We start from the raw sequence: 27,851 nt of genomic DNA, 5'->3' as shown, positions 1-27,851 counted from the left end.
TATTCCCAGCAGTGGCGTCCCTACCATTGGGCGCAGGGGGCGTGGCGCCCCTGGTGACTGAAACCCAAGGGAATGTCGTCACGACCTCTGATGCAAGGGGAAGAGCAGCGCTAGAAGGAAGGGTGGGGACAGCGGTGGGGAGGGGGGACAGATCCCCCCCCTCCCTCACCTAGGTCCCCTCCTTCTGCCTCTCTTCCCCGCCGCTGCCCGCCCGCGCCCGGTTCATCTCCCCGCAGCCCACTGCGGGGACTGCCTCCCGGAGGCAGAGCAGGGCTACGGGAAGATGGCTGCCGAAGCCCTGCACTGGAGACTATTTGGTTTCTAGTACAGGGCTTCGGGCACCATCTTGCCATAGCCCTGCACTCTGCCTGACTGTCAGCGCGGCAGATTTGGATGGCTGCAGGAGGATCGTCGCTGGAGGATCGTCGGGGAGCTACCTGCGCATGTGAGGTAAGTGAATTTATTTTTTTTACAGGATTATTTTCTGGTGAATGCTCCCTGCATAACGAATATTTTCTGGTGAATCCTCCCTGTATAACGATTATTTTGTGGTGAATGCTACCTGCATAACGATTATTTTCTGGTGAATGCTGCCCGCATAACGATTATTTTCTGGTGAATGCTACCTGCATAACGATTATTTTCTGGTGAATGCTTCCTGCATAACGATTATTTTGTGGTGAATGCTGCCTGAATAACGATTATTTTCTGGTGAATGCTCCCTGCATAATGATTATTTTTCTGGTGAATGCTGCCCACATAATGATTATTTTCTGGTAAATGCTCCCTGCATAATGATTATTTTCTGGTGAATGCTCCCTGCATAACGATTATTTTCTGGTGCATGCTCCCTGCATAATGATTATTTTCTGGTGAATGCTGCCAACATAATGATTATTTTCTGGTGAATGCTCCCTGCATAACGATTAATTTCTGGTGAATGCTCCCTGCATAACAATTATTTTGTGGTGAATGCTCCCTGCATAACGATTATTTTGTGGTGAATGCTCCCTGCATAACGGATATTTTCTGGTGAATCCTCCCTGTATAACGATTATTTTGTGGTGAATGCTACCTGCATAACGATTATTTTCTGGTGAATGCTGCCCGCATAACGATTATTTTCTGGTGAATGCTACCTGCATAACGATTATTTTGTGGTGAATGCTGCCTGAATAACGATTATTTTCTGGTGAATGCTCCCTGCATAATGATTATTTTTCTGGTGAATGCTGCCCACATAATGATTATTTTCTGGTGAATGCTCCCTGCATAATGATTATTTTCTGGTGAATGCTCCCTGCATAACGATTATTTTCTGGTGAATGCTCCCTGCATAATGATTATTTTCTGGTGAATGCTGCCAACATAATGATTATTTTCTGGTGAATGCTCCCTGCATAACGATTAATTTCTGGTGAATGCTCCCTGCATAACGATTATTTTGTGGTGAATGCTCCCTGCATAACGATTATTTTGTGGTGAATGCTCCCTGCATAATGATTATTTTGTGGTGAATGCTCCCTGCATAACGATTATTTTCTGGTGAATGCTGCCCGCATAACGATTATTTTCTGGTGAATGCTCCCTGCATAATGATTATTTTCTGGTGAATGCTCCCTGCATAACGATTATTTTGTGGTGAATGCTCCCTGCATAACGATTATTTTCTGGTGAATGCTCCCTGCATAATGATTATTTTCTGGTGAATGCTCCCTGCATAACGATTATTTTCTGATGAATGCTGCGCACATAGCGATTATTTTCTGGTGAATGCTGCCCGCATAACGATTATTTTCTGGTGAATGCTCCCTGCATAACGATTATTTTCTGGTGAATGCGCCCTGCATAAGATTATTTTCTGGTGAATGCTCCCTGCATAATGATTATTTTCTGGTGAATGCTGCCCACATAATGATTATTTTCTGGTGAATGCTCCTTGCATAACGATTATTTTCTGGTGAATGCTCCCTGCATAATGATTATTTTCTGGTGAATGCTGCCCACATAATGATTATTTTCTGGTGAATGCTTCCTGCATAACGATTATTTTCTGGTGAATGCTCCCCACATAGCGATTATTTTCTGGTGAATGCTCCCCACATAGCGATTATTTTCTGGTGAATGCTCCCTGCATAACGATTATTTTCTGGTTAATGCTCCCTGCATAACGATTATTTTCTGGTGAATGCTCCTCACATAACGATTATTTTCTGGTGAATGCTCCCCACATAGCGATTATTTTCTGGTGAATGCTCCCTGCATAACGATTATTTTCTGGTTAATGCTCCCTGCATAACGATTATTTTCTGGTGAATGCTCCTCACATAACGATTATTTTCTGGTGAATGCTCCCTGCATAACGATTATTTTCTGGTGAATGCTCCCCACATAACGATTATTTTCTGGTGAATGCTCCCCACATAACGATTATTTTCTGGTGAATGCTCCCTGCATAACGATTATTTTCTGGTGAATGCTCCCTGCATAACGATTATTTTCTGGTGAATGCTCCCCACATAACGATTATTTTCTGGTGAATGCTCCCTGCATAACGATTATTTTCTGGTGACTGCTCCCTGCATAACGATTATTTTGTGGTGAATGCTCCCTGCATAACAATTATTTTCTGGTGAATGCTGCCCACATAATGATTATTTTCTGGTGAATGCTCCCTGCATAATGATTATTTTCTGGTGAATGCTCCCTGCATAACGATTATTTTCTGGTGAATGCTCCCTGCATAATGATTATTTTCTGGTGAATGCTGCCAACATAATGATTATTTTCTGGTGAATGCTCCCTGCATAACGATTAATTTCTGGTGAATGCTCCCTGCATAACGATTATTTTGTGGTGAATGCTCCCTGCATAACGATTATTTTGTGGTGAATGCTCCCTGCATAATGATTATTTTGTGGTGAATGCTCCCTGCATAACGATTATTTTCTGGTGAATGCTGCCCGCATAACGATTATTTTCTGGTGAATGCTCCCTGCATAATGATTATTTTCTGGTGAATGCTCCCTGCATAACGATTATTTTGTGGTGAATGCTCCCTGCATAACGATTATTTTCTGGTGAATGCTCCCTGCATAATGATTATTTTCTGGTGAATGCTCCCTGCATAACGATTATTTTCTGATGAATGCTGCGCACATAGCGATTATTTTCTGGTGAATGCTGCCCGCATAACGATTATTTTCTGGTGAATGCTCCCTGCATAACGATTATTTTCTGGTGAATGCGCCCTGCATAAGATTATTTTCTGGTGAATGCTCCCTGCATAATGATTATTTTCTGGTGAATGCTGCCCACATAATGATTATTTTCTGGTGAATGCTCCTTGCATAACGATTATTTTCTGGTGAATGCTCCCTGCATAATGATTATTTTCTGGTGAATGCTGCCCACATAATGATTATTTTCTGGTGAATGCTTCCTGCATAACGATTATTTTCTGGTGAATGCTCCCCACATAGCGATTATTTTCTGGTGAATGCTCCCCACATAGCGATTATTTTCTGGTGAATGCTCCCTGCATAACGATTATTTTCTGGTTAATGCTCCCTGCATAACGATTATTTTCTGGTGAATGCTCCTCACATAACGATTATTTTCTGGTGAATGCTCCCCACATAGCGATTATTTTCTGGTGAATGCTCCCTGCATAACGATTATTTTCTGGTTAATGCTCCCTGCATAACGATTATTTTCTGGTGAATGCTCCTCACATAACGATTATTTTCTGGTGAATGCTCCCTGCATAACGATTATTTTCTGGTGAATGCTCCCCACATAACGATTATTTTCTGGTGAATGCTCCCCACATAACGATTATTTTCTGGTGAATGCTCCCTGCATAACGATTATTTTCTGGTGAATGCTCCCTGCATAACGATTATTTTCTGGTGAATGCTCCCCACATAACGATTATTTTCTGGTGAATGCTCCCTGCATAACGATTATTTTCTGGTGACTGCTCCCTGCATAACGATTATTTTGTGGTGAATGCTCCCTGCATAACAATTATTTTCTGGTGAATGCTGCGCACATAACGATTATTTTCTGGTGAATGCTGCACACATAGCGATTATTTTCTGGTGAATGCTCCCTGCATAACGATTATTTTCTGGTTAATGCTCCCTGCATAACGATTATTTTCTGGTGAATGCTCCCCACATAACGATTATTTTCTGGTGAATGCTCCCTGCATAACGATTATTTTCTGGTGAATGTTCCCCACATAACGATTATTTTCTGGTGAATGCTCCCTGCATAACGATTATTTTCTGGTGAATGCTCCCCACATAACGATTATTTTCTGGTGAATGCTCCCTGCATAAAGATTATTTTCTGGTGAATGCTCCCCACATAACGATTATTTTCTGGTGAATGCTCCCTGCATAACGATTATTTTCTGGTGACTGCTCCCTGCATAACGATTATTTTCTGGTGAATGCTCCCTGCATAACGATTATTTTCTGGTGAATGCTGCGCACATAACGATTATTTTCTGGTGAATGCTGCACACATAGCGATTATTTTCTGGTGAATGCTTCCTGCATAACGATTATTTTCTGGTGAATGCTGCGCAGATAACGATTATTTTCTGGTGAATGCTGCGCACATAATGATTATTTTCTGGTGAATGCTGCGCACATAAAGATGATTTTCTGGTGAATGCTGCACACATAACGATTATTTTCTGGTGAATGTTGCACACATAATGATTATTTTCTGGTGAAATGCTGCACACTTTACTATACAGGGAGCACCTATACCCACCGTGGCGCGCTTAGTATGCCACACGCGCTCCTTTTTTTGGGGGGGGGTGGGGGAGTGAGAGGGGGGGTGTCTTATAACAACCAGCACCGGGTGTCAAACACCCTAGGTACGCCACTGATTCCCAGCATCAGGCATGAACAGAACACAGTCTGAAATCGATCGGAAAATGATCCGAAATCGATCAGAAATCAGATCAGACATGTTGGAAATAATCGACAGTAAATCTGCCAGAAAATCTCACAGTGTGTACCCAGCATTATTCATTCTTTGTGTCCTACGTTTTCTCCTAGGTAACATTTTCACACCTTATCAATAAAATGCCTTTGCAGCCCCGAGAAAGCAAGGAAATACTGTCATCATTTTGACAGCACTTTCTCACCTACTATTTGGTATTTTTTCAAAAGCAAAGTGCTGAAAAGTAATTTTAAACATAAGATGAAAACTGATCTCCTAGGAGTAAACTAAGGAGAACAAGTGAATTAAATAAGTGCCTACAGTGGTAGCTAAGGAGCTGTGGGCCCCGATGCAAGTTTTACAGTGGGGCCCCCCAAGCACTCTATACATAACAATTGCTACGGCGCACCAAAACCTGCCAATGGCCAGTATAGTGTCAGAGGTGCAAGAAGGGGGTGGGAAACAGTGTGTTAATGGTTACCACTATCCTAAGTATCTATAGAAGTAATTATGAGCAAAGGACCAATAGAGAGCTAATACTGTAGTTGAGGGAGGGCCCTTCGGGGTCCCTGTGGCCCAAGGGCCCCAATGCGGTCGCTACCTCTGCACCCACTATTGCTACGCCCCTGAGTGCCTTCCTGTGTTTTTTTGCCATATCAATGTTGCCCATTACTTATCTGACCATGTATTACCAGTGCTGATCCTGGCACTGTCTCTGCTACTATCATGCTCTGATTTGTGCTGCTTCTGTTTACCAATCAGTGATTTCCGAACAATCAGCATAAAATGAATTGGAAGTGTACTGACGCAGCGCATACTATTGTAACAACCGTACATAATACTGTATCAAAAAGTATCAACTCCACTTCCTTCCCACCTGAGCGAAACAATGTTTCACCAAAGTTCTAAACTGTTACTTTTCCAGCATCCATTGAGTCCTATGGCACAGCGCTATCTAGTGTACAGACTCGGGATTGCATGCAAAACAGTTTCAGGCAAAATGCAATGTATCTGGTTTCAAAGATCAGCAAAAGAAACAATGACTGAATCTGAGCTCTCTGTGGGCTTCAGGGCCGCTGCAGGGCTGATAGGAGCAGGCATGCTGAGAATTGCAGTCCCCCTGCTGGAGAGAGGGGCCGGAGGAGAGGAACAGTCAGGTACTTACCGCAGAGTGGTGGTCAGTGTGCCGCTGTCCCCGGTGCTGGAGGGAGTCTGAGCTGTATGGGGCTGTATGAGGCTTTGTGAGGGTACCGGGGAAGGGGCAGCGCTATGTCAGTCTGGGTCACAGCACCGCCTATAGGCAGCAGGCGGGGGATTTTCCTGCAGCTACTTTCACTTTTACTTTGCGATAACTGACGCCGATTCCCGGAAAGGGGGGACTTCCACACCGGAGAGAGGAGGGCTGGCAGGAGGAGACAGAGAGGGACACACACAGCCACTCAGCCAGGAGGAGACAGAGAGAGACACACACAGCCACTCAGCCAGGAGGAGACAGAGAGGGACACACACAGCCGCTCAGCCAGGAGGAGACAGAGAGGGACACAGCCACTCAGCCAGGACACACAGAGGTACACAGAGAGTGCAGCAGACAGAAGAGAGGGCACACAGCACAGGTAAGTTGCTGAATAGCAGAAACGCAGAGGAACAGGCGGAGTTCACACTCCATAGAGACCCAGACAGGCACAGGAGAGGGCCTTGGGGAGAGTTTAGAGGGTAATTATAGACTCGGGAATGCCGAGGATAGACTGGGGAGAGTGCAGAGGACAGAGATAGAGTGAGGAGAGTGCAGAGATAGACTGGGGAGAGTGCAGAGGACAGAGATAGACTGGGGAGAGTGCAGAGATAGACTGGGGAGAGTGCAGAGGACAGAGATAGACTGGGGAGAGTGCAGAGTATAGAGACAGTCACGAGACTGCAGAGGATGGAGACTGGGGAGAGTGCAAAGGGCAGAGAAACTGAGAGTGCAGAGGATGGAGATAGCCTGAGGAGAGTGCAGAGGCTAGAGTCAGGAGAGTGCAGCGGATAGAAACTGGGGAGAGTGCAGAGGACTGAGATAGACTGAGGAGAGTGTGGAGAACAGAGATAGGCTGAGTGCAGAGGACAAAGAAAGGCTCAGGAGAGTGCGGAGATAGGCTCAGGAGAGTGCAGAGGACAGAGAAAGGCTCAGTAGAGTGCAGAGATAGACTGAGGAGAGTGCAGAGGACAGAGAAAGGCTCAGTAGAGTGCGGAGATAGACTGAGGAGAGTGCAGAGGACAGAGAAAGGCTCAGTAGAGTGCGGAGATAGGCTCAGGAGAGTGCAGAGGACAGAGAAAGGCTCAGTAGAGTGCGGAGATAGACTGAGGAGAGTGCAGAGGACAGAGAAAGGCTCAGTAGAGTGCAGAGATAGACTGAGGAGAGTGCAGAGGACAGAGAAAGGCTCAGTAGAGTGCGGAGATAGACTGAGGAGAGTGCAGAGGACAGAGAAAGGCTCAGTAGAGTGCGGAGATAGGCTCAGGAGAGTGCAGAGGACAGAGAAAGGCTCAGTAGAGTGCGGAGATAGGCTCAGGAGAGTGCAGAGGACAGAGAAAGGCTCAGTAGAGTGCAGAGATAGACTGAGGAGAGTGCAGAGGACAGACAATCAATTTTATATAAGAAAAAAAAAGAATCCTAGAAACAGCTGTAATAACAAGTTAAGCATATTTTTTCAGTAATACTGAACAAACAATATATAGTTGGCCTTCCCCCATTTTAAGAAAGATTAACCATTTACAAGCACGGATTGGAGGGTGGGGCAGGCAGACTATGGCGATTGGAAGATAGGTGGGTGAGCAAAGAGTGAGGGTGCATGGCTGGTGGTGGGTGAAGGATAGGTGGGGAGACATACCATGTGAGTGGGTACGGGTGACCATACACCATATTTTTTTTTAAATAAATTTGATTTGTTTGCAAAAAAAGGCTGGCACCAACCACACAAAAATAGTAAAAAATAAAAGTTTAACTCTTTATTAATTAGTCATTAAAATGGGAGCATTGTCAAAAAGTAGGCTCTGGCGGCGACAGCCCGCTGTTTCAAGCTGCTATAGCTCTTTTTCAAGCCACTCAGGGCTGAGTAGCTTGAAAATGAGCTATAGCAGCTTGAAACAGCGGGCTGTCACCGCCAGAGCCTACTTTTTGACAATGCTCCCATTTTAATGACTAATCAATATAGAGCTAATCCTCTTTTTTTTCCTATTTTTGTGTGGTGCCAGCCTTTTTTTTGCAAACATTTCTTAGGATACTGGGATCTGAGGCTTGGGCACAAGCCAGTTCCTCCTTATGGAAGAGCGCTCCTCCACCTTGTGTTTTTGATTAAATAAATTGGATGAAATATTTGAGAACACAGCTAAAAATACTGTACAAATATGAAAAATCACAGCCCATTTTAAAGGACAACTGAAGTGAGAGGGATAAGGAGGCTGCCATATTTATTTCCCTTTAAATAATGTACATTGCCTGGCTGTCCTGCTGATCCTCTGCCTCTGAAGCTTTAGCCATAGACCCTGAACAAGCATGCAGATCAGATGTGTGACTTAAAGAAAACCTGAACTGAAAATGAAAAGTCAAAATAAGCATACACAAGTCGTACTTACCTTCCATGTAGTCTACTCCTCAGTGTCTTTCTCCTGTCCCGCATCCTGTTTGTTCACTGTGATCCAGGGAATTTTCCGTCCTCCATTTTGAAAATGGCCATTACCCATAACAGCTTTCTGGTCAGCACACAGTTAAACTGTAACATCGCCCACTTGAGCCATAGGGAAACATGGACATTACCTGGTACATCAGTTTTCCTCTCAGCTATAACTGGCAGCAACTGATATTTTACTGACAGCAACTGATATATTTCAGATCTGACAAAATATTGTCAGAACTGGAAGGGATTATTGTCAGAAGAAAATGGTGAGCTTCTGAGAGGAACTGATGGCAAGGTAACTATGTAATGTTCATTTGAAGTTACCTCATGTGTTTATTTTAAATATTTTTACTCAGTACGGGTTCTCTTTAAAGGGACACTTAAGTCAAACAAAAAAAATGAGTTTTACTCACCTGGGGCTTCCAATAGCCCCCTGCAGCTGTCTGGTGCCCTCGCCGTCTCCCTCCTATCCTCCTGGCCCCGCCGGCAGCCACTTCCTGTTTCGGTGACAGGAGCTGACAGGCTGGGGACGCGAGTGATTCTTCGCGTTCCTGGCCACAATAGCGCCATCTATGCTGCTATAGCATATATCATATACCATATAGCAGCATGGAGGGTGCTAATGTGTCTGGGAACGCGAAGAATCACTCGCGTCCCCAGCCTGTCAGCTCCTGTCACCGAAACAGGAAGTGGCTGCTGGTGGGGCCAGGAGGATCGGAGGGAGACGGCGAGGGCACCGGACAGCTGCGGGGGGCTATTGGAAGCCCTAGGTGAGTAAAACTCATTTTTTTTGTTTGACTTAAGTGTCCCTTTAAGTTTAACTGCATTTGCAACATGTTTGTTGCAGGTGGGTGTGACCAGATCAGCAGGATGCCAGGCAACTGGTATTGTTTAGGAAATAAATATGGCAGCCACCGTATCCCTTAAAGGACGTCTGTCGCGAAAATCTTAAAATTTAAAATATATGTAAACATATACAATTAAGAAGTATGTTTCTTCCAGAGTAAAATGAGTCATACATTACTTTTCTCCTATGTTGCTGTCACTTACAGTAGGTAGTAGAAATTTGACAGAACCAACAGGTTTTGGACTAGCCCATCTCTTCATAGGGGATTCTCAGGGATTTATTTATTTTCAAAAGCACTTAGTGAATGGCAGTTGCTCTGTCCAACTTACAGTAAACTGTGTAGCGAGCAGGGAAGCTGGCCAGCATCTTTGTATAAATCTTTTTCATTGAGTGTCTTTATAAAAAAATAAAAGCCATGCTGAGAATTCCCTATGGATAGATGGACTAGCCCAAAACCTATAGGTAATGTCATATTTCTAATACTTACTGTAAGTAACAGCAACATAGGAGAGAAGTAAGTTACGGCTCACTTTACTCAGGAAGAAATGTACTTCTTATTTCTATGTGTTTTAAATGTTAAGATTTTCGCGACAGTTCCTCTTTAATTAGGATGTCCTTTAACAGAATATCCATTGTTGCATTGATGTAAGATGAATGCTCTGTGTGCATTTGTATGTACATTGATCCTGCCAGGCAAGCAGTAATCTATTGCTGCGCAGTTTTGTACTAATTGAGCAGTGCAGTGCTAGCTGTGAAGGTTTACATTCAGCGTTGTGTTTGTGGACTATATATTTGTAAAGGAGCACAGCTTGTCCAGAGGCTGAAAGTGGAGTGTCCTAGATTAGTGTGCCAGTGTGAAAAGGTATGTTTTAAAAAGGAACTGTGACCAATGATTGAACTTCATCCCAATCAGTAGCTGATACCCCCTTCCCCACAGGAAATATTGACCTTTTATCTAATAGATCATCGGGGGTGGAAGGTGGGGGAGGGGCTGGGGGGGAGGGGCTGGGGGGTAAGGGGCGTAATCTGTATGGCTGATATTGTGGTGTGATAATGTAATGACTGTGTTCCTGACAGGTTCCTGTCTGTGAGCTTTGTTGCATTGTGGGAAATATTGGCTGTTTCCAACTGCCAAAAGAGCAGCATCTCCTTCCACAGACATCACCTGCCAGCAGTACAGATGTCACCATCAGGAATACATTTCAGAATGTAAATCAGATTTTACAATGGCAAACACTGACTAAATCATTTATACCTAATTCTTGTAAAAATTAAGCACATTTTTTCATGTTATTTTCACTGCAGTTCCTCTTTAAGGGTGGTATTTAAGTTTTAATGGTTTGGAGAGAGACAGGTGTGTTTTGAAGTGAATTCCAGGGGAGGGGAGAAGTTTGTGAGAAATCCTGTATGTGTGATGCGAGGCATGTGAAAAAGGTGGTGTGCAGAGCGGAGGTTGCGGTTGGGATGGTATTTGGAGACTAGAGAGATGTATGGAGGAGAATGATTGTTGCGAGTTTTGTAGGTTAGAGTCAAACATTTGAAGTGAATCCTCTGATTAATTGGCAGCCAATGGAGGGCTTGGCAAAGAGGAGCAGCAGGGGAGGAGCGGAAGGAGAGGTGGATGAGTTGAGTGGCTGAGTTCAGTATAGAGTGGAGGGATGTAAGTCTGTTAGTAGGTAATCCACAGAGTAGAATATTACAGTAGTCAAGACGGGATATGATAAGGACATGTATTAGCACATTAGTGTAGTCGTGAGAGAGAAAGGGGCATTAGACATTGGGAATAGAAGCATTTATACTTACCTGAGGCTTCCTCCAACCCCACGTACTGAGGCTTCCTCCTGCCCCACGTACTCAGTGGACTCCCTCGCTGTCCTCCCGGGCGTCTCCATTATTGTACAGTCTTCACAAATGAGTCAGGCTGTACTGCACATGCCCTGCTGCGTGTGTGTCCCGCCATTACACTCCCCTAACTGGGAGCATTCTGCAACACCCACTCACAGGAGGGCAATAGGAGGTCCACGCGCAGTGCAGCCTGACTGACACAACTGGAACGCGTAGATTATACAAGAACAGAGCCGCCTAAGAGGCTGCAATACAGGTTCTCTTCACTTCCCTTAAGCGAACAAATGCCATGTAGCCAAGCTATCGTGATGTTGCTTCCATTCCTGTCACATGACATGGGACAGAAGTCGCATAGTGATTGGTTGGTTGCACAGCACTTGTGCGTCACTATGTAGTTAAAGAGAACCTGAACTGAAAATAAAAAGTCAAAATAAACATACACAGGGCATACTTACCTCCTGTGTCTACTCCTCAATCTCTTTCTCCTCTCCTGCGTCCTGTTTGTCCACTGTGATCAATGGAATTCTCTGTCCTCCATTTTGAAAATGGCCATTACCCCATAACAGTTTCCTGGTCAGCACACTGTTAAAATGTAATATCACCCAGTTGAGCCATAGGGAAACATGGACATTACCTTGCACATTCAGTTGTAACTGACAGCTGCTGATATATAACTGACGGCAACTGGTATGTTTCAGTTCTGACAAAATATTGTCAGAACTGGAAGGGATCACTGATAGAAGAAAATGGTGAGCTTCTGAGAGAAACTGATGTTGAGGTTAGTATGTAATATTCATTTGCAGCTATGTCATGTGTTTATTTTAAATAATTTTACTCGCTTCAGGTTCCCTTTAAGCCCCTGGTGGGCTACATGGGAAATTCTGTCCAGCATAGAAAGCTGAGTGGTCTTCCAGCCTTCTATGCGCCCTCTGTGGGAACTGAGTGGACCATAGATTGGTACTAAACTAGGGGTGATTGGTGGCACAGTTGACTTTTCAAATAGATTGCTGATAAAATACTTTAAAACACAAGGGTCAGTCATACTATCCCAGGAAAAAAAAAACCCTGAAAAAAACACATATATAAGTAGATAATACTTCATCTACTTACATAACAGATGTATTGTATTGTCCATGTTTTGATTTCAGTGAATGTTATAGAGTAAATAAAGAAAAAACTGTTTCAGGCATTTGCCATCTTTACTGCCTCTGACTGAAGCCAGTCCCAATGTAATTTCCTCCCTTACTCCACTGCCTGAAATGGTGTATGCAGAACTGTATGAAATGCAGCACCCCGGAGCCCCCCATACCATGGACCATGTGGGCTGGTATAGCTCAGGGTGCGAAACCCCACTCGGTCAAGTCTCCGCATTCTGGCTATCCCAGCCTGCATGGGGGACAAGGGGCTACAGAGGTTTGGGAGGGGGGACCCCACATCATTTTTCTTTAAAAATTCTCACACTCTGAACAGTAAAAAAAAAGTTTCAAAAAATAGGTAAAGTTGCCAGGGAATGGATGTTTATACAGCGGGATCTTTATACAGCCACATTGCGGCTGTATAGCGATCCCTGGCCAAGCATTGCAGCTCCAGAGGGGTTTCCATGGGGTCCGTACGCACTGCGTTTGGACCCCCTGGAAACCCTGTCATGAAATTCATCTCTTTCTTTTGATATTAGTACATTTACACTACCGTTAGGTTTGCTACATTATCTGTCATTTACTGCATTTCAATGTATACTTTTTTCCTATGAAACTTTAAAATAGGTTTTCTCAATAACTATAAGGTCTTCATGAAAAAAATGTTTCCTTTTGTAGCCACTGTCCCCCCCGCATACCCTGAAGATTTGGTGTTTCTACCACATAAGGGGGCTTTGCTATTGACCTCTAAAGTCGGCGGCCATTAAAGTCTATGGGAAAAATGTGAGCGCACATTTTTTTGTAAAAAAAATTGTGTTGAATGCGAATTTTGAATACCGCTGCTTCCCTGCGAAGTAATTGCCTGGTGAATTCTTCAGCCCATCTCTATTTAGGATGAGAGGGCAGCCTCCAGTCTCTCATCCCATGAATGTCCTGGCTCAGGGACAGTATACAGTGGAGGAAATAATTATTTGACCCGTCACTGATTTTGTAAGTTTGTCCAATGACAAAGAAATGAAAAGTCTCAGAACAGTATCATTTCAATGGTAGGTTTATTTTAACAGTGGCAGATAGCACATCAAAAGGAAAATCGAAAAAATAACCTTAAATAAAAGATAGCAACTGATTTGCATTTCATTGAGTGAAATACGTTTTTGAACCCCTACCAACCATTAGGAGTTCTGGCTCCCAAAGAGTGGTTAGACACTTCTACTCAATTAGTCACCCTCATTAAGGACACCTGTCTTAACTAGTCACCTGTATAAAAGACACCTGTCCACAGAATCAATCAATCAAGCAGACTCCAAACTCTCCAACATGGGAAAGACCAAAGAGCTGTCCAAGGATGTCAGAGACAAAATTTTAGACCTGCACAAGGCTGGAATGGGCTACAAAACCATTAGCAAGAAGCTGGGAGAGAAGGTGACAACTGTTGGTGCGATTGTTCGAAAATGGAAGGAGCACAAAATGACCATCAATCGACCTCGCTCTGGGGCTCCACGCAAGATCTCACCTCGTGGGGTGTCAATGGTTCTGAGAAAGATGAAAAAGCATCCTAGAACTACACGGGAGGAGTTAGTGAATTACCTCAAATTAGCAGGGACCACAGTCACCAAGAAAACCATTGGAAACACATTACACCGTAATGGATTAAAATCCTGCAGGGCTCGCAAGGTCCCCCTGCTCAAGAAGGCACATGTGCAGGCCCGTCTGAAGTCTGCCAATGAACACCTGAATGATTCTGTGAGTGACTGGAAGAAGGTGCTGTGGTCTGATGAGACCAAAATAGAGCTCTTTGGCATTAACTCAACTCGCTGTGTTTGGATGAAGAAAAATGCTGCCTATGACCCCCAAAACACCGTCCCCACCGTCAAGCATGGGGGTGGAAACATTTTGCTTTGGGGGTGTTTTTCTGCTAAAAGCACAGGACAACTTAATCGCATTAACGGGAAAATGGACGGAGCCATGTATCGTGAAATCCTAAACGACAACCTCCTTCCCTCTGCCAGGAAACTGAAAATGGGTCGTGGATGGGTGTTCCAGCATGACAATGACCCAAAACATACAGCAAAGGCAACAAAGGAGTGGCTCAAGAAGAAGCACATTAAGGTCATGGAGTGGCCTAGTCAGTCTCCGGACCTTAATCCAATAGAAAACCTATGGAGTGAGCTCAAGCTCAGTTGCACAGAGACAGCCTCGAAACCTTAGGGATTTAGAGATGATCTGCAAAGAGGAGTGGACCAACATTCCTCCTAAAATGTGTGCAAACTTGGTCATCAATTACAAGAAACGTTTGACATCTGTGCTTGCAAACAAGGGTTTTTCCACTAAGTATTAAGTCTTTTATTGTTAGAGGGTTCAAAAACTTATTTCACTCAATGAAATGCAAATCAGTTGCTATCTTTTATTTAAGGTTATTTTTTCGATTTTCCTTTTGATGTGCTATCTGCCACTGTTAAAATAAACCTACCATTGAATGATACTGTTCTGAGACTTTTCATTTCTTTATCATTGGACAAACTTACAAAATCAGTGACGGGTCAAATAATTATTTCCTCTACTGTATGTACTTCACCAATATTTTACAGTTAGTATGCAATTAAAAACAAAAAGTTTAGTAAAAAAAAAATTAGTTTTTGCAAAACCAAATAAGATAATACTTGGTCCTCCAGTTCATAGATTCCCAACTGTTTCCAGACTCCTGCACACCTACCGATAGTTTTATTATTGTTATTATTTTATTATTTTTATTGATTTATATTTTTGGGGTTTGTGAAATTCTGTTCTACTATTGCTGTTTTTTATTAGATGTTTTTCATCTCTCCTCAGAGTCGGCCATCATGGGTTCCTTGTGGTTACTGTCTGGCCTCGTCGTCGTTGATTTTGTCACTGTCCGCCTCCTGGAGTTGGTCCTGACACATTTCCTCCCTCTGGGGCTGGCCGTGGTCTGGCTGATGAGCGTGGCACGTGTGGCAGCCCTATTCCTGGGCGCTGGTTTGGTCAGCAAGATATCCAAGATTCCTCCATCGTTACAAGGAGGTTCTCTTCTAATCTTCTATGCTGCTCTTAGTCTCCTCCTGCCAGCTTGTGTGACAGTCACCCACTTTCTTTTACCAAAGACTAGCGCAGAGCTACTGTACAGCTTGGGCAGAGGAGACCTTTTCTTCAGCTGTTACCTCCTCACAATGACCTCTGGGGTCATCTGGCACCAGCTGTTTCCAAATGGCGATGAGGACGATGATGATGAATCAGAAGGTTCTTCAGGCTCCATTTGGAGGTTAATCACACTTCTGAGGCCTTATGTCTTCAGGTTCTTGCTGGTGGCATTTTTTCTGGTGTTGTCATCATGGGGTGAGTAGAAGACCTTGTCTTACACCAAAGAAAGATCTTGTTGAAGCATTTTTTGAAATAAACACAGGTCAATTTGAATTGTTTAAAATCATGCAAAATCAAGGGGGGGGGGGGACTTTTACTACTGGGTCAGAAACCTGAGCACCATAGTCTACTGGTTAAGAACACCGCCTCTGAGATAGACCAGGGTTCAAATCTCCACTTTCCCTATTCAGTAAGCCAGTACCTGTTTATTAAGGAGTTCACTGTTACTGCCTACTGAGTGAGAAATCAAATGAACCTCCCCCTAAGGCAGGTTCATAAATGACCAAGAACTCATCACAGCAAATGAGAACCTTACAAATCTTACAAATCTATCAGTTGATCAAACTGATCACGTACTTCTCAGTGAATTCTCCTAGACAGGGCCACACCTAACAAGTAAATGCTCATACCATTTATGAGGAAGGTGCGTTTGATTTTTTTTTCTAACCAGGAGCACCCAGGTGCTCAGCTAACTTTAACCACTTTGTATCTAGGCCAGGCATGGGCAAACTTGGCCCTCCAGCTGTTAAAGAGACTCCGTAACAAAAATTGCATCCTGTTTTTTATCATCCTACAAGTTCCAAAAGCTATTCTAATGTGTTCTGGCTTACTGCAGCACTTTCTACTATCACAGTCTCTGTAATAAATCAATGTATCTTTCCCCTGTCAGACTTGTCAGCCTGTGTCTGGAAGGATGCCAAGTTCTTCAGTGTTGTGGTTCTGCTATGAACTCCCCCTTCCAGGCCCCTCTATGCACACTGTGTATTATTTAGATTGGGGCAGCTTCTCTCTTATCTTTTACAAGCTGGATAAATCGTCCTCTGAGCTGGCTGGGCTTTCGCATACTGAGGAATTACAGACAAAGGCAAAGCTGTTTGCAGGAAGAAAAGAGCAGCCTGAAACTTCAGTGCATGAGAACTGCAGGGGGAAAGAAACACACAAATGATCTCTTGAGATTCAAAAGAAAGGGTGTATACAGTCTGCTTGTGTATGGATGTATTTTCTATGTGTGGACATACTGTACATCAACCTACTTCCTGTTTTGGTGGCCATTTTGTTTGTTTATAAACAAACTTTTTAAAACTGTTTTTAACCACTTTTAATGCGGCGAGCAGCGGCGAAATTGTGACAGAGGGAAATAGGAGATGTCCCCTAACGCACTGGTATGTTTACTTTTGTGCGATTTTAACAATACAGATTCTCTTTAAGGAACTACAAGTCCCACAATGCATTGCAGGAGTCTTACAGCCAAAGTCATGACTCACAAAGGCAAATGCATTGTGGGACTTGTAGTTCGCCAAAAGCTGGAGGGCCAAGTTTGCCCATTCATGATCTAGACTTTCTTTCCCCCTTATGGGTCAGAGCAGTTATGATATTTTAGCTATGTCCCTATTGCTGCTAATCAGCAATAACTTTATCCCTACTTATGCCATGTAAAGTAAATTTCATTTTATGGCATTTTTTCACTCAAACAATGTTGTTTTGTAGGCATGTTAATGGGAAACATAGGAAAAATACATATTATTTCTCAGTTCTACCAATTCCAGTTTTTAAATAAAAAGTGCTACTGTAGATAAAAGAAACATACAATTGGTTTGGCTATTTCTTCCGTTTATCACAAAACTTAGACTATGTTCCTGTCACAATTTATGGTGAGGATATTTGAATCTGAAATAATTCTACAATGTGTATTTTTCACTATGAATTGAGTGATTAAAAGTATTTTTAATGGTAAAAATCTATCTCATTGGCTCAGGGAACATATATTCCCTTTAACCAATTAGTACTGCAGCAGATAGTGCCGGAGGTGTGCAGAGGAGCGTTCCTGATCGTGCACAGCTGTGCTTAAGCTACAAGACGTATATATCAACGTCCTTGTGGCTTAGATGAAGTCCAATCCACAAGGACGTAGATCCACGCACTCCACCCCTCTCTTCTTCTTCTCATGATCTCATCCTGCTTCTCCTTCTCCTCCACTCCTCTCCTTTCTTGTTCTCTTCCTCCTTCTCACATGTTCACACGTGACTTATGCCTGCTCTAACACATTCTCTCTCTTCCATACCAGGTGAGATGGCTCTGCCCTCATACACAGGACGCATGACAGACTGGATCCAGAACAAAGAAGACCCCTCCATCTTCTGGAACACCATAAAAATCATGGCCCTCATCACTTTTTCCAGGTGAGAGGAAACCTACCATGTGCTAGTCCTGATGTAATGAGACATCTATCTAGCAAACCTTAACTGGATTTTTTTTAAACCTCTACATTGTTATTACAGTATCAAGTACAATAATGTGAATTGTAGAATTAAGTAGACAGTGAGTGCACAGGCCAATGTGTATACATACCAGGATTGCTGCTTCCAAAAGCAATATATCAATATTCCAATGTAGAAGAGTAAAGTGAAAGCACACATCCACTACTAAAACATCTTTTCATTAAATTGCAATTAAATGAGCAAATGGTCATGCAGGTTACAGGCAACTCATCCAATGTTAGGGAGGTAAGCATACAGACCGGTGCAGGGTCGACAGCTGTTTTGCAAGTATCAGTGTTTCGTCAGGACAAGCACTGATGTTTGCGGTGCAAAACAGGTGTTAACCAAAACACCGGTCTGTATGCATACCTCCCTAACATAGGATGAGTTGCCTTAAACCTGCACGACCATTTGCTCATTTTAATTGCAATTTAATAAATAGATGTTTTAGCAGTGGATCATGCGTCCGTGTAGTAGAGCTGAACGGTAAAAAGATCTGTGCCAAGAAGTTCAGACTGAGGTTACACAGCTAAATTCACCAGCTTGGCACACACCACTTCTGATCTCCTCGGCAGGTGTGCCTTTTTGGCTTAAAAATGGGAATTCCGGCTCTTTTAAATGGAGCGGTTCTGGTAATAAAAAGCGCATGGTAAGGGGATTCCCATGGTTGAAATTGCTGCTTTGTTGTAACAAGATTTTCAAAAGGCCTCTTTCTCTACAAATGTAGCGCTCCTCCCCATCCTTGACTTGATTAAATTATTAATTATACTCATGATAGGAAATCAGCTTTACTAATAACATGTTCTGTCCTTGCAGCGCCCTGACAGAATTTTTTTGTGACTGCATCTACAATGTCACCATGAGTCTGGTGCACACCCAGACCCAGGGACAGGTTCTGCGCTCCGTCCTGAGGCAGGAGACTGCGTTCTTCGACACTGTTCCTACAGGTAATACACCCTTATGTCAGACACTGCTGTGAGGAGCGCATGCTGACCGCTGTATCTCAGAGCAGAGTCACATGATCGGCTGAGCAGGCACAGGAAGTGATGAGAGCAGCCACAGGAAGTGACGAGAGCAGCTACAGGAAGTGAACAGGAGCGGGAACCTTACCTGTGTTCAGAAACAGCATAAGATTAGAATTCTTCAAATAGCTTATCACTGTCTGCTGGTGCTAAATATGAAACACATCGGTAGTATGTTATCTGTGTACATTGTGTGGTACTGCCTTACAGTATTTTGATGATAGGTATACATTAAAGAAAACCTGTACTGAGTAAAATTATTTAAAATAAACACATGAGGTAACTTCAAATGAACATTACATAGTTACCTTGCCATCAGTTCCTATCAGAAGTGCACCATTTTCTTCTGACAATAATCCCTTCCAGTTCTGACAACATGTCAGAATTGAAATATATCAGTTGCTGTCAGTTATTTATCAGTTGCTGTCAGTTATTTATCAGTTGCTGTCAGTTATAGCTGAGAGGACAACTGATGTGCCAAGTAATGTCTATGTTTTCCTATGGCTCAAGTGGGTGATATGTCAGTTTAACAGTGTGCTGACCAGAAAGCTGTTATGGGGTAATGACCATTTTCAAAATGGAGGACAGAATTCCCTTGATCCCAGTGGACAAACAGGACGTGGGAAAGGAGAAAGAGATTGATCAGTAGACTACATGGGAGGTAAGTATGACCTGTGTATGTTTATTTCACTTTTAATTTTCAGTTCAGGTTTTCTTTAAAGAAAAAAAAAACAAAAGACATAAATCCAGGCATTTCGCCTTTAGTTAGGACATTTAAATACATTATTAGGGAGGTGCTAAAGGGGGTGCTAATATCCGACCATATAATTGTTATGTATTTATATATAGCACTAACATCTTCTGCAGCACTTTACAGAGTACATAGTCATGTCACTAACTGTCTTCAGAGGAGCTCGCAGTACATTGCTATATAGTCTAACACCAATTTTTGGAGGGAACAAATTATCTTATTAGTATGTTTTTAAACTGTGGGAGGAAACAAAATTGCCCAATGAAAACTCATAAAAATATGAGCAGAACGTACAAATGCTATTCTCATGGTGTCCTGACTGAATGTTCCGCCTTTCTATGGTCCTGTGTGGGGATTGGGAGAGACACCTGAAGATTCCTGTGTTTTTTTTTTTACGGTACGTTTTTCCAGTCATGTGTCAGATCTACTGACCTGACCTGACCTGAGAAGAGTCTCCTCATCCCATCTGTATTTACTGTATGCAAATCATATCATCAATTGTCTGAAGTTGGCCATACATCAGGTGCCTAGTGGCCGAATGATCATACGATTCGATTATTATAATTGGAATGGGATGACAATCAGTGCCGGTGCATGCCCAATTGCCGATGCGACCAATTTCGGGCCAAAATTGGTTGCATTAATCGGTCAGACATGCTGCAAGATTTTGGGCAATCATGGTTGGTCGGGTGCGCAGCGGTAATGGTAAACGATATCGGGACAAGCGACAAACGTAATAAAACCCCCAACGCTTTCCCCCCTAATGTTCCATGTCCCCCAGTGCCCAGTGCTGAACAGGTAATGTATAGTGCAGTGTGTGTGTGTGTGGGGGTATGGAACATTGGGGGTACTGGTCGGGCTGGCGATGCAGCGGATGTGGCGTCACAAGCCCGATTGATTGGGAATCAGCCTGTATGGGCCGGCAAAAGAACTTGCACTGATGAAATTTGATCAGAGAGAAATGTATCTGTTGGTCGATCTCCCCATACATCGTCTGTTGAATGGGCACCTTCACTTTTAGTGATTTAGGGTAAGTCAGAGAGGTCTTGTTTCCCGCTCTGATAACCGCCTTGTCTCTCCCGCAGGGGACATCACATCACGCGTTACCTCTGACATCACAGTGATGAGCGAAGCTCTGAGTCACAGCCTGAGCCTGGTGATGTGGTACTTCATGAGACTCATCTTCTTGGTGATTTACATGGTCAGCTTGTCCCCGAAGCTTACAGTCTTCACCATGCTGTGCCTGCTGGTCATCACACTGGTGCCCCAGCTGGCTGGTACCTTTTACCAGGTGAGACGTGGGCGGGGCTAAGCAAGGCATTACTGCTAATCAAAGGACTAGTAAGCGCAAAGTTAAAGAGGCCCTGTAGTGACATATAGTAGAATGCAGTTAATTATTCAGGATACCCACTTTTACAGGCTATTTTCCTGGTTTCAGCATCAGAATCACTTCAAATATCTATATATTGCTTTATATTGGTGTGTAGCCCCACCCTCCCAGTGATGTCACAGCCTAAGCTATATGCAGAATTCTCCTCCCAAAGCATTCTGGGAGACGAGGTATATTTTGTATTGGCTTCACAACTCTCTACCTGGACACTTTTTAAATTTACATTTTTTATTACCTGTAACTAAAGCTTTTTTATGGAGTAGGGCAACCTCAAAAATTCTGAAAAATCATGCTAAGGCTTATTTCCTGGGTAGATCTTTTTTGGTGGGAAACGGGGAACTACTGTTATGTTCGAAGCTTTTAAGAAAACAAATATTCTACTGCTTCTTATTCTGTTCCATAGAACCTGGCTAAGCAGGTCCAGAGCTCACTCTCCAAAGTCAATCAGGTGGCCCTGGAGACATTCTCCAACATGAAGACAGTGCGCAGCTTTGCCAACGAGGAGGGCGAATGTCTCCGCTATGAGTCTAAGCTGCACGACACCTACCAGCTGAACAAGATGGAGTCCCTGGCATACGCCTTCACAAACATGGCCAACAGCGTGAGTACAATGTGACTCAATAGCCTGATTCATTAAATACATAGAAAAACATTACGGTGAGGATTTAACAGGCCTGTAGCAAATTCACAAGAGAGGGATTTATAAAACGTAGCTTTTAATTATAAGCCTAAAATAGCCAGCTGGTATAACAAACATCATACAAGTCCATGTGTCAGCATAGTCAATATTAGGATTAACCTGACGCCTAACCGGCCGCAAAGTGTTTAAATTTCAGTGGGTATTTAAAAACACTGTTACACTGTAAATGGCACAGGCCTCAAACCTGCTGCATTTGGTCATTGGGTGACTGGAATTCAAATTCAGAAAAGGGGGTGGAGCCGCAAATAGCTTATCAGATTTGTTTGATTGATTTCAATGGGAAAATTTAAACTTCAATTCTTAAGGTGCGTACACACGCACTACGGCCTCCGCTAAGTGAATCGCTCAGAAACAGCCTTATCAGTCCGCCGACAACGCGTACACACGCGCTACTGTCGCCTGAAAGTCCGCCCAGCGGGAGGATCTGACGGATCGGTCGTTGGCGGCCGTAGTGTGTGTGTACACACCTTTACATTATTGATGCCAAGGACCCAAACGCTCAAAAACTTAGTCATTGAGTGTGTGTGTGTGTCAAGGTTAGAGAAAGTGGCCGGACTCGAAAATAACCAAATACATACCCGAGCAATGCTGGGTCTTCAGCTAGTGATAAAACATCATTTTTAATTATTTACAGTTCAAATTAGGACTTAAATATTTCATTTTAAAGGATACCAGAGCGGAAGTATATAGAAGAAACGGGGGGGAGCTGGCGTGTATGGGGAGCCGTCCTGATTGAGAAAGGAGAATGGGTGGAGTGGTGGGCCACTCCACCCATTCTCCTTTCTTCCCCTCCGGTGATCCTAATTGCCCTCCCAGCACCCTTTTCCAGGTCACCGAAGTGGGGATTCACTACGCCTGTGAATACGCGTGACGTCACGATTACATGACGTGCATGTGCAGACCGCTCCCAGCCACGGTCACATGCTGAAGAACGCACACAGCCGGCCCAGCGCAGGCACAGTGATGCCTGAATTTGGCAACCCAGAAGAGCGCGTTGGAGGGCAATTAGGTGCACCGGAGGGGCAGAAAGGAGAACGGGGGGAGCGATGGGCATCAGGAACGCTCACCATACATGCCTGCTCCCCGTTTCTCCTATATACTTCGGCTCAGGTATCCTTTAATAAAATAAGCTGGTTAGATATGTGCTATGTAGACTTTTTATGCGATATTCACACCTTCTGCTTCCCTCCCTGTACAGTTCTCTAGCCTGGCACTGAAGGTTGGCATCCTTTACTTCGGCGGACGTCTGGTGACAAACGGCGAGGTCAGCGGAGGGGAGCTGGTGTCTTTCGTCATGTATGAGCTGCAGTTTACAGAAGCCGTTGGGGTGAGGAGCTACAACATAGAAACTCTTTGCTTGCCCACTTCCTGCATGAGAAATCATTGTGGGCGGAAATCTCTGTTTTACACCCGCCTCAGAGCCGTCATTGTAAACATCATCCTCACATTTTTTAACACTTGTAGATGTGGCTGTTAGCCATGCTGAAGGTGGCTAATAACCATACAATTCTCTGGACGATAGATCATCTTATTCAATCGTAATATCGATCAGAAACGATCATTTTTTGGCGCACTTAAAGAAGGCTGCTAAGCAGTTCAATCAGGTTAATGGAATCGATCTGAAAAAATGGATCAATTCCATCGAATCGAATTGAATAACCGCCTTTCTTCCATTTGTTTCCAATCGATATTCTGATAAAATTGCATCATTAATAGCATTACTGCTTAAAAATCAAATTCTGTACAGCTATCAGACAGAACTCCTTGAAACCGGTCCAGAGGTGCCCCTTAAAGAATACCTGAACTACAAAAATGAGTTACCCATATATTACGGCGTATAAGACGACTGGGTGTATAAGACGACCCGCCAACTTTTCCAGTTAAAATAGAGAGTTTGGGATATACTCGCCGTATAAGACTACCCCTCTTCCAACGCACACCAAATAAAAATAAAAAAAATAAAACATATACTGGTGTTATGTATGAACAGATACTGGTGCTGTACTGTATGTGGTACCCAGTATAAAACAGTATATAGGCGATAGACTGGTTGGATTGGTCAACTCTCCATAAGTGGATTGGTCAGCTCTCCTTGTCTGTTTATCAGAGCGGTATGGAAGAATAGATCACACTGTGCCCATAAAACACGCCTCTTTACCCGTCTGGCCCACCCTTGTATCCTATTTACCTCCTTCTCTACCTCTCAGATCTCGCACAAGTGCACCTGCCCCGCTTCACTACAGTCCTCAGCAGCGAGATCTGATAGTCGGTAACAGGATATGGCGCATCACCCGGCATAATCCGCAAAGTTATCTAGCCCCCCCCCCCCCCCCGACAACTTTTGAACCAGAAATACTAGCTTTACCGCATGCACAGTTGGATCCTGGGCAGCTTTGTGCATATGTGCAGGCTTAAATGGCAAGCGAACGACCGCCAACATTAGCGGTTAATAGCAAAGCCCCCGTATGTGCTAGAAACACCAGTTTGCAGGGTATGTTGCAGGTTTTGATTGGTTAGCTGCATGGAGTCAGTGATAGAGGGTGACTAGCTGCATAGAGTCATGACTGGTAGTGATATTGTAATTTATGGTGGTTCTGTACGGGTAATAAAAAGTAGGGAAACACACATTTAATGAATGTTACACCAATCTGACTTTAATATAACTTCACGTCCAAGTTTAACACTACCCCATGCTTACAAAACTTAGAATAACACATGACCCCCTAGAAAATACCTCCTGAAGTCCGATGATGCTGCTGAGGAGAGGAACACCTCCCTAGACTAAGTGCTGAAAAGGTGAAAGCTGAGACTACACAGCTAAGTGTGTACACTGAGCACTGTGTGGGCTGCTTTTGATCTTCTAGGCATCATTATCTTTCTTGGCACTATACTGAAATTTACAAAGTGTTCCCACCTTTAAAGGATACCCGAACTGACATGTGACATGATGAAATAGACATGTGTATGTACACATTGTACAGTGCCTAGCACACAAATAACTATGTTGTGTTTCTTTTTTTCTTTCTCTGCCTGAAAGAGTTAAATATCAGGTGTACAAGTGGCTGACTCAGTCCTGACTCAGGCAGGAAGTGACTACTGTGTGACCTGCACTGATAAGAAATTCCAACTATAAAACACTTTCCTAGCAGAAAATGGCTTCTGAGAGTTTCCGATATTTAACTCTTTCAGGCAGAGAAAGAAAAAAAAAACACAGCATAGTTATTTGTGTGCTAGGCACTGTACATACACATGTCTATCTCAACATGTCAGTTCGGGTATCCTTTAAATTATCAGCCAGAATAGCCTGTAGGTCTAACACTGGACTAAACTTTGCATTTGTCCTTGTAGGCTCTGCTGCATTCATACCCCGATGTCAGGAAGGCCGTGGGGTCTTCAGAGAAAGTGTTTGAGTACATTGACAGAGTTCCCCGGATGCCAGCCACAGGGAATCTCCAGCCAGAGGACCTCCGGGGACACGTCCAGTTCAAAGACGTCACCTTTTACTATCCCAAACGCCCAGATGTGCCGGCTCTTCAGGTACCTTCACAACCCATTGGGTGCTATGAGTAATGTAATACAGAGAGCTGTCGTGATCCGCTGAATGCAGCAAATTCTAGATTGTGTTTTCTATATTCTAATCATGGAAAATAACATTTGATAGCTTCCCGTGAACTGAAATTTTAGAAAATAATTAGAAACTTCAATCATTTAACCACTTTATCCACCACTACAGTATACCTACATCCTCTGTGACTTCATCTAAGCCACGACTCAGTAGATATACGTCTTGTAGCTGAAGCACAGCTGTACACGGGTGGGTATTGCTCCTGTGCACACCTCTGGCACTGTCTGCTGCAGCACTAATTGGCGAAAAGGAATATATGTTTCCTGAACCAATAAGTTTGATTTTTACCATTAAAAATACAAGATCTGGATGCGAAGTGGTTAAGGTGAACCTGAAGTGAGAGATATTGTATATGGAGGCTGACATATTTTTTTCCTTTAAAACAATACAGATTGCCTGGCTGTCCTGCTGATCCTCTGCCTCTAATGCTTTTAGGCTCCATTCCCACTTAAAGGGGCACTATGGCGAAAAAATGTAAAATTTAAAATATGTGCAAACATAAACAAATAAGAAGTACATTTTTTCCAGAGTAAAATGAGCCATAAGTTACTTTTCTCCTATGTTGCTGTCACTAACAGTAAGTAGTAGAAATCTGACAAAAGCGACTAGTCCATCTCTTCATGGGAGGATTCTCAGAGATTTATTTATTTTCAAAGGCACTTAGTGAATGTCAGTTGCTCTGTCCAACTGCCAAAAAACTGTGTAGCGAGCAGGGAAGCTGGCCTCACTGTAATGCACCAGCTATGTGACGCTCTCAGTGCAGCAGTAGCGTTGTGGTGTAACAGGTTACGGCATCGTAACAAACTGCATGCAGTGCGTTACCGCTAAACGTGTGCGCTAAAGGGACCCTGAGCAGTGCAAAAATAGAAATTGAGGATTACCCAGGGCTTCCTCCAACCCCCCATAGCCCACAAGGTCCCTTAGCGTCCTCCTGCATTTTCACCGGGTCCTGCTGGCGGCTCCAGTAATTCATCATTGAGAGGATAACTCATTCAGCACTACATCACAGGCTTCTCTTCCGTGAGTTTTATTTCAAATACTTGCTATTTCAGCATAGATGACATCAATCCATGAGTCTTTCAATAACATACCCTGTGTTGTCTTCGCTGTACGGCAGTGTGGGAGCAGCGGTGGGCCTGACCAGGGTTGTAACAATAGACCCTGCAAGGGATGCCTCTGCAGGGGGGCCCAGAAGCCACAGGGGGCCCCTGGGGGGAAAGTTTGAGAGACTGACAACTAAGGGCATGGAGAGAAAATGTATTCTGCTCTCACACCATTGATATATTGACTGCATGTGTCGGCCACACAGATAAAAAATCATACACACTTTGGAATTTGTACACTGTCCCTGCTCCAGACGCGTAGCTTGGGGGGTTGGGGTAGGACAAGTGCCCCCGGGCGCTAGGACCCCAAGGGCACCCAGCTGCAGTGTCTTTTTTTTTTATCTTTACTTTTTTTTTCCTTACCGCCAGCGGCGCCGGATAGCCCCACTCAGCGCGACGTCACCAGTGACGTCACACGTCATCGCCGCACCGCCTCCATAGAAGTGGAATGCTGCGCAGAGCGGCAGTCGGCAGAGAGACAGAGAGGTGCCGCCAGCGAGCCCCATCCTTCCTAGAGAGAGGCTAGACAGTGTGCATGGAGCCCAGGTGGAGGCAGGCAGGCAGCCGGACCAGATTTAAATCAGGCAGCCCAGGACCAGAGGCAGCGAACACCGCACTCCACACAGCACTGTCTGTTTATACAGGCGGCATATATTTGACGGTGAGCAGCGAACTTGAAGCCTGGCAGAGGGAGGGTGGGTGAGGCTGGTGACCGTGAGCCTGGGGGACGGGGGGGGGATTGGTAGTGTTGGGGGAGAGCAGGCAGCGAATAGAACATGCTAGAAGGTACATAGGGGAGCCAGGGTGGGTGAGCTTGCATGAGCCTGGGGCGGGGGGGGGGGGGGGGATTGGTAGTGTTGAGGGAGAGCAGGCAGCGATTAGGTATGTCTGTCTCATCTAATATCCAGGTAAGCCTTCTAGGTATAAAAGTTAGTTAGACCCTATTTAAGTAAATTTTGACCGTATACCTATGTAGTGTTAAGAATACAATAATAAACTTTATTAAGGAATAATAATATTCTTCTTCAGAATAAATCACCACACCCACATTTATTATGTGGCCACACCCCTTTTTATGCGCTGCGCGCGCTGCAGCCTTCACCTTAGGGTGCGCATTAATAGTCTTTGTCCCCGGGTGCTGAAAGCCCTAGCTACGCCTCTGCCCTGATCACTAGGGTTCGTAAAAA

At 44.0% G+C, this 27,851-nt stretch overlaps 2 protein-coding genes across 4 annotated transcripts in view; one reads left to right on the top strand and one right to left on the bottom strand.

Moving 5' to 3' along the window:
• Positions 1-6,569, bottom strand: part of LOC137528732 (antigen peptide transporter 2-like) — a 40,148-nt gene extending 33,579 nt beyond the window's left edge. The window contains exon 1 of the mRNA XM_068250252.1: positions 6,128-6,569. The gene's annotated coding sequence lies outside the window, so the exon portion shown is untranslated. The remainder of the gene's footprint in view (positions 1-6,127) is intronic.
• TAP1 (transporter 1, ATP binding cassette subfamily B member) overlaps positions 6,319-27,851 on the top strand; it is a 31,714-nt gene continuing 10,181 nt past the window's right edge. The window contains exons 1-8 of one of the 3 annotated variants that reach the window (XM_068250249.1): positions 6,319-6,575; positions 15,270-15,791; positions 17,881-17,995; positions 18,890-19,020; positions 20,932-21,137; positions 21,640-21,837; positions 23,135-23,263; positions 25,285-25,473. In XM_068250249.1, the coding sequence (XP_068106350.1) occupies positions 15,281-15,791; positions 17,881-17,995; positions 18,890-19,020; positions 20,932-21,137; positions 21,640-21,837; positions 23,135-23,263; positions 25,285-25,473 (1,479 nt within the window). In that variant the 5' untranslated portion in view covers positions 6,319-6,575; positions 15,270-15,280. Of the gene's footprint in view, positions 6,576-9,333; positions 9,383-11,981; positions 12,083-15,269; positions 15,792-17,880; positions 17,996-18,889; positions 19,021-20,931; positions 21,138-21,639; positions 21,838-23,134; positions 23,264-25,284; positions 25,474-27,851 lie in introns of those variants that run through there. The other 2 variants (XM_068250251.1, XM_068250250.1) reach the window with 2 other exon arrangements.

The sequence above is a fragment of the Hyperolius riggenbachi genome, chromosome 8, assembly GCF_040937935.1.
Source record: "Hyperolius riggenbachi isolate aHypRig1 chromosome 8, aHypRig1.pri, whole genome shotgun sequence".
Classification (NCBI taxonomy): Eukaryota; Metazoa; Chordata; class Amphibia; order Anura; family Hyperoliidae; genus Hyperolius; species Hyperolius riggenbachi.
The sequence above is the reverse complement of the archived record's forward strand: the minus strand, read 5'-3'. Positions and strand labels throughout refer to the sequence as shown.